We start from the raw sequence: 6,201 nt of genomic DNA on the forward strand, positions 1-6,201 counted from the left end.
CTGTAGCCAACACCTCTGGATCCAGAGTGGGCTTCTTCAGGAGAGGTTTAATTACAGCTGCTTTAAAGGAATGTGGTACACGGCCTGTTAGCAAGGACACATTGATCATATCTAATAGAGAGCTGCCAATTAAAGGGAAAACGTCTTTAAGCAGCCTCATCGGGATGGAGTCCAAGAGACAGGTAGACGTGTTAGAAGTAGAAACCGTGGAAGAGAATTTGTCACGGTCCATCCAAATATACACCAGGGCATGCAGACGTTTCCAAGGCCACTTGAGGACAGATTGGCACTGGCTGAGGGCAAGAGGTCATCCATGTTGCCTCTAATAGTTAGAATCTTTAAAGAAGTTCATGAACCCATCACCACTGAGGTCCATAGGAATGCTCGGCTCCACAGAGCGGTGACAGTCAGCCTGGCTACAGGGCTCAAGAGGAACCTGGGGGTGTCCTTCTGTTGCTCTATTACTGATGAGTAACACGCTGCTCTGGCCTTCTTATATGTTTTAAGACCATCTCGCAAAACCAAGCGACCAAACCTCCCCCCCCCCCCCCGTCATCGTCCCTCTCGATGATGCCGTCAGCGCCTCCTCTCTGGCCAGCGGGCCACAAGGTGGCAGCCTGACCTCAGCAGCTGCTCCGGAGAGCGGACGGGTTGTGTGTCAGAGAGCACCGTGTGTGTGTCCCCCCCCCCCCGGTACCAAGAAACAGGTGGACAAAGGTCATCGGGAACAGTCACATTTCAACATCCTTCCAGAGGAGTCCTTGCCAAAGTCACAATAAATGATTAAATTGTTTAAAGGCGCCCATGTTGCTTTAATTAATGATTGAACGATGAGATCTTTGATGCTTTGACTTCAGAGTCAGATCCGTGCTATGCAACCTGAATATAGGGGCCCGGCCGCGCTCTGCAGGCTTCAGAGTTACATCGATACATAGAAGTGTCTGTTCAGCAGAATAAAAAAACAGACGGGTTCTCCAAACCCTTTATTTGGTCCGGATGTGAAGGTGAAGGATTGGCGACAGAGCTTCTCACCCGTACAGTAAGACAGTAAGGCTTCTTCCCATAATGCACCTGTACTGTTGACCATACATGCCATTGTATGAATGAGTCACTGTCAGGATGGCTGTAGCCAGATAGAGAGGACACACACACACACACACACGGGAATGAGACACACGGTTTAAATGAACAGGCACGGTGCAGGTGATTGGACACCAGTGAACGAGTGATTTTGAAGACGTGCAAATCTTAAGTACATTCAAACTTATCGTCTGATATATAAATCAATCAAACTTTATTTCAGACTCATAGTCCAGATAATACAAAACAAATAGAATGAAATACACACAAAGGCACAATTAAAATACAGACCTACCAACGCCTAATAAAGAGACAGCTGCACCAGTGTCTCCGCGGCGGGGACTGGTAGCGTGTATACTCAACTTTATGTTTGATAAAAACAAGATGATTTACTTTTCACCTGGTAGACAAATGTGTTATACACTCTTATACACAATCCACATGTCTTGCAATGTTGGGGCTTACGCTGTGGTCAGGAGTGGACAGCAGTGGGGCGGTGAGACTATTATTATTTCATCTCAAATGATGCGATAGTTTCAAATACTTCAAACTGGAGACGCCATCAGTCCAGGCGGAGCAGCGTGAACCCCGCATGTCGTGCATCGCTTTCATCATCAACATTTCAAAATAGAAAAATAAAGAGGGGGGTGAGTTAAGAGAATTCTAAAATAAATAACTCGTCCATGTCCTCGCTGCCCCTCCATTAAACAGTGAGGGCTGTGTGTGTGTGTGTGTGTGTGTGTGTGTGTGTGTGTGTGTGTGTATTCTGTTTGTTCGGTCGACTCTGTGCTCCAGATGAACTTCGCCCGCCGTCCCGGGTCCTCGGTCAGCTCTCTGGGGAAGAGGCTCGGGCCTCGTCCCACCAAGGTCAACACCACCACCTGGTCCAAGAACACTTCTGATGGGACTGGATCACACGGGGGGGATCCGGCGCCGCCCGCATCCGCCTGAAGACAGACCTGAGTACAGCCGGCAAATCATATCCACCCACAGAGAGCTGATCGCTGCGGGTTCTTTGTTCTCCTTTGTTGTAGGTTTCAGCTTCTCAGAAGAGAGAGAGAGAGAAAGAGAGAGAGCGAGAGGAGGAGCCCACCAGGGTGTCATCGGTACAGAAGTGGAGGGATGACAGCTGGAGAGAGGGGGTTTTAAATGATGTTGCGTCTGTCTGGACGCTCATTGATGACCAGAAGACTGCTTTGTGTTCGTCGTGGTCAGTTGTAATTAAGTGGAGCTAAAGTTACTATTCTTTCACACGCACTTTGAATATATTCGGTTGTTTCAATTAACTGGAATGCCTCTCTCTTTTTTTAAACTCACATTATTAACCCAAACGCTGGTAAATCACTTGATTCAAGGAGGTGGCAGCATTTCCCCAATTATTCATTATTTTTCAATCCTCAGATTCCCATATTTGGTTATTAGACCTGTGAAAATGCAAAATATCAAATAGGGTTTTTGTAACTTTTGTTTGGGCATTGCATTATGAACATTTTGGCATTAGTTGCATGCCAATTGGATAAACATTGACCGTGCTATGGTAAAAAGAAGATTTTGACCTTTTCATGACCTTGACATTGACCTTTGACCCGATCAATCCCTAACTCTAATCAAATGGTCCCCGGATAATAACCAATCATCCCACCAAATTTCATGCGATTCGATTTAATACTTTTTGAGTTATGCGAGTAACACGCATACAAATAAATAAATGGCGATCAAAACATAACCTTCCGCATTTTCAATGCGAAAGTAATAAAATGACAATAAATTTTGTTTATTTGTAATAATTAATTCTAATCTGAAATTAAGTTATTTGTATTTGACTTTGAAATTGGATTTTATTAATAACATACATTTTATAATATTGCATGAGTATATCCAAATTCATCCCATACAGAGCAGAGGAAGTCAAACTTTATTTCAGGATAATGTCCAGCTCGCTCTTATGGAGACGTGTTGTTGTCCTGAGCTGTTCAGGGTTTCGAAGGGGACATACTAGAAACAAAAACACACGTTCTCTTCTTAAATGTTCCATTAGTTTATTAAGATTAACACATGGAAGTCTGTAAGATTATAATGAAACGTATTCTTCCCCCACTGCTTGTCTTTCTACTTTCAGGCTACTTTGTAGTTGTTGGAGGGATGACGCCTCCGGGTCTGTCCCATCCCATATTCATGACAACATGCATCTATTAATAGTAAATGTAAAACAACAACTTGAATCATCCGTTCGTATTACGATTACAACATTTAACTCAAAGACTGGAAGAATACACATTGTTGAAAATAATCCAGATTACACCATTTCCCCCTAAACTAATCAGTGTGTGTTGCTTCAGCAGTTTTGGAAGAGTTCACTGTCAATATCTCGCAGGTCCTGACCAACGAGGCTCGGTGGGCTGCTGCATGTAATATTGTTGTATATGGTGATGGTCGAGTCGGGCTCCTCCCCCTCGGCGTGAGTCTCCACTTGCCGAGGAATCACCGACGGATTTCTTAAGATGTAGTTTCTGAGTGGGAGGGCGCTGCAGTCGCATTTCCACTGGTTCCAAGAGAGCAAAAGTTTTTCCATGTTCTCCGGAAAATCAGGGACCACGCTGGTCAAGGTATTGACTCTCAGGTCCAGATAGCGGAGTCTCGGGAGCAGCTGCTTTGTGCCGTTCTGCAAAAACTGTTGACATTCATTGTGGGACAACAGTAAGTACTCCAAATTCTTGAGGCCGGCGAATGTATGGGCGGTGAGAACCTCCAACTTGTTGAAACTCAAGTCCAGTCCCAATAGGCCCACCAGTTCTGCAAAACTCTGGCGTTCGACCGTGGAGATGTTGTTGTGCTGCAAGAAAAGCCTCCGTAAACCAGAGAGTCCAGTGAAAGCTTGACTTGTGACTCTTTCCAGGCAACCTCTGTCCAGGTGGAGGCTGTGAAGCTTGGACAGACCTATAAAAATGTGGTCCGGCAGTCTGTGGAAGCAGCTTCCGGACAAGTTGATGACGGCGACATGAGAGAGTCCAGTGAAACTACCGATTTTTGCCTCCTGCACTTGGTTGTGCTCGAGCTCCAAGACCTCCAGATGACCGAGACCCTCGAAGATCCTTTCCCCCAGGGCTCGGATCCGGTTGTGGCTGAGTCGTAGCTCTTCTAAATAGTGCAGATCACGAAAGGTCCTGGGTCTAATTCCAGTGATGGAGTTGTTGGAAAGACGCAGTACATGAAGACTATGCAGGCCCACGAAAGTGTCGTCGTGGAGGGAAGTCAGTCTGTTATTGGTGATATCCATCCATCTTAGGGACCTCATGCCAACAAAGGCTCTGGGGGCCACGGTCACGATCTGATTCTGGGCCAGGTAAAGCTTTTGCAGTTTAGTTAGTTTCACAAACACGTTCGCTTTGATGACCTTGAGTTGATTTCCAGTCAGATCCAATTCTTTAAGCTCGGCAAGATTTTGGAAAAGCTGCGGCTGCAAGTAAGCGAGTCTGTTCCCCGCGAGAACGAGCTCCCGCAGACCCTGGAGGTCATGGAAAGCCGTCTCAGGTAGAACTGCGATTGAGTTCCACCCGAGGTTGAGAAGCCAGGTGTGAGAGAGTCCCACGAACAGCCTGTCCTCAAGACGAGTGAGTTGGTTGTTATGGAGACTGATTGAAGCAATGTTGGGCGTATTCTGAAAGATCGTACCTGGTAACACCCGGAGGCGATTCCGCTCAAGGTGAAGGTGCGCGAGAGACCGGAGTCCTTTGAAAGCTTGAGGGTCGAGGGTCACCAGCTCGCCACTCTGCAGATTCAAGAAGTCCAGGTTAGAAAGATCCTTAAAAGACGCTGCCGGCAGGGAGGTGAACAGGTTGCCGTCCAGCCAGAGGGAATGGGTCGAGGGGGGCATGTTCGACGGGACTTGTGTGAAGTTGCGAGCGCTGCAGTACATGTTGAGCTCCAAGATGTAGTCATCGTGCATACAGGTGCATCCTTTAGAACATGGAACGGGCTCCTCGGTCACTTTGTCTCCAGCTGTGTCGGGGTCGGGCAACACCAGGGATGTTCCCAGTACCCACAGCACCAACAGCACGATGGTGTGCATACCAGCTGCAGATAGAATATTAACATCAACGTGTTATAAATACCGAGTAAATTCACGACGTGATTCAGACATTGTGATAGTTTGAATGCTGTGAGGTCTTTGTTACATTGCTTACCTTAAATATGAGGGGTCTTGATTTAAGGCGGACAGGCTGTGAAGCACTGAATGAATGAACCTTGTGCAATTGTTTGTATGCTGAATGGAACGTTTGTCACGCCCACAAAGCTTCTTTTTTTTAGCGTTGGCTGCACTGATTTTGTACATTTAACCCATGCATGTCCAATAGACTACACATTATTGTTATGTACAGAGCTGCTTTCAAAGAGGTTCATACTTGGTTTTCCACCCAGCACCTACTATGATTATTTTGATAGAATTATCGAATGTCCTTCATGATTATATTGTTAAGTCTGTAAAATGAGAATGACCTCAGCAATTAAGATGCAGTGATTTCCTATATTTAACCTTATAACAGGCACATGTAACATGGGATAATATGAGGCAACACTGTATTGCCCTTGTTACCTCAAACGTGGAAGTTTATTCCTCATATACAAATATTTTCCGAGGACCTCAGTTGTGAAATTCTGTCTCGTTGCAGCTTTTCCTGACTGAATGTTAACAAACTGCATATCCTGAGACCTCAGACTTTAAACTAATCAATATTCTTGATGGAAAACAGTAATATTGTAAGACATAACTCACTCTGCTCTCTTTATTGGAATATTTTAAAATGTAGTGCAAGAAAAGGCTAATAATGATACAAATTATTATTATGTTAATATTGCAAAAATGCAACATTGGGCTTTATTGATTTATTTATCTGCTGTTCAAATTAAGAATCCGATAGGCTGGTTTAAGTATTATAGAAACTGCTGATCCACTGGGATTTTACCAGTTAAATTCATGTAATCTGTATTGTTCTATATCAAACAGTTTAATGTCAATAAAACTCATTTTTAAGAAACATATTTTGATATAATTTCATCGCCTAATAATCTATGGACTTTGTTCAAATTAATTTTGGGATATGAAGACTCTACAGATATGTT

The 6,201-nt window shown here is 44.6% G+C and overlaps 1 protein-coding gene across 1 annotated transcript; it reads right to left on the reverse strand.

Moving 5' to 3' along the window:
* Positions 1-3,094: 3,094 nt before the first annotated feature.
* igfals (insulin-like growth factor binding protein, acid labile subunit) lies at positions 3,095-5,360 on the reverse strand. The gene is made up of 2 exons (XM_056408112.1): positions 5,265-5,360; positions 3,095-5,154 (listed from the first exon to the last, which is right to left on the reverse strand). Exon 2 carries the CDS (start codon positions 5,147-5,149, stop codon positions 3,416-3,418), a length of 1,734 nt encoding a protein of 577 aa, XP_056264087.1. The 5' UTR covers positions 5,150-5,154; positions 5,265-5,360; the 3' UTR covers positions 3,095-3,415.
* Positions 5,361-6,201: the final 841 nt, after the last annotated feature.

Source organism: Pseudoliparis swirei, chromosome 23, assembly GCF_029220125.1.
Source record: "Pseudoliparis swirei isolate HS2019 ecotype Mariana Trench chromosome 23, NWPU_hadal_v1, whole genome shotgun sequence".
NCBI classification, from domain to species: domain Eukaryota; kingdom Metazoa; phylum Chordata; class Actinopteri; order Perciformes; family Liparidae; genus Pseudoliparis; species Pseudoliparis swirei.

Coding starts and splice junctions, on each gene's coding strand:
- igfals (XM_056408112.1), bottom strand. CDS start 5,149: ATGCACACCATCGTGCTGTTGGTGCTGTGGGTACTGGGAACATCCCTG.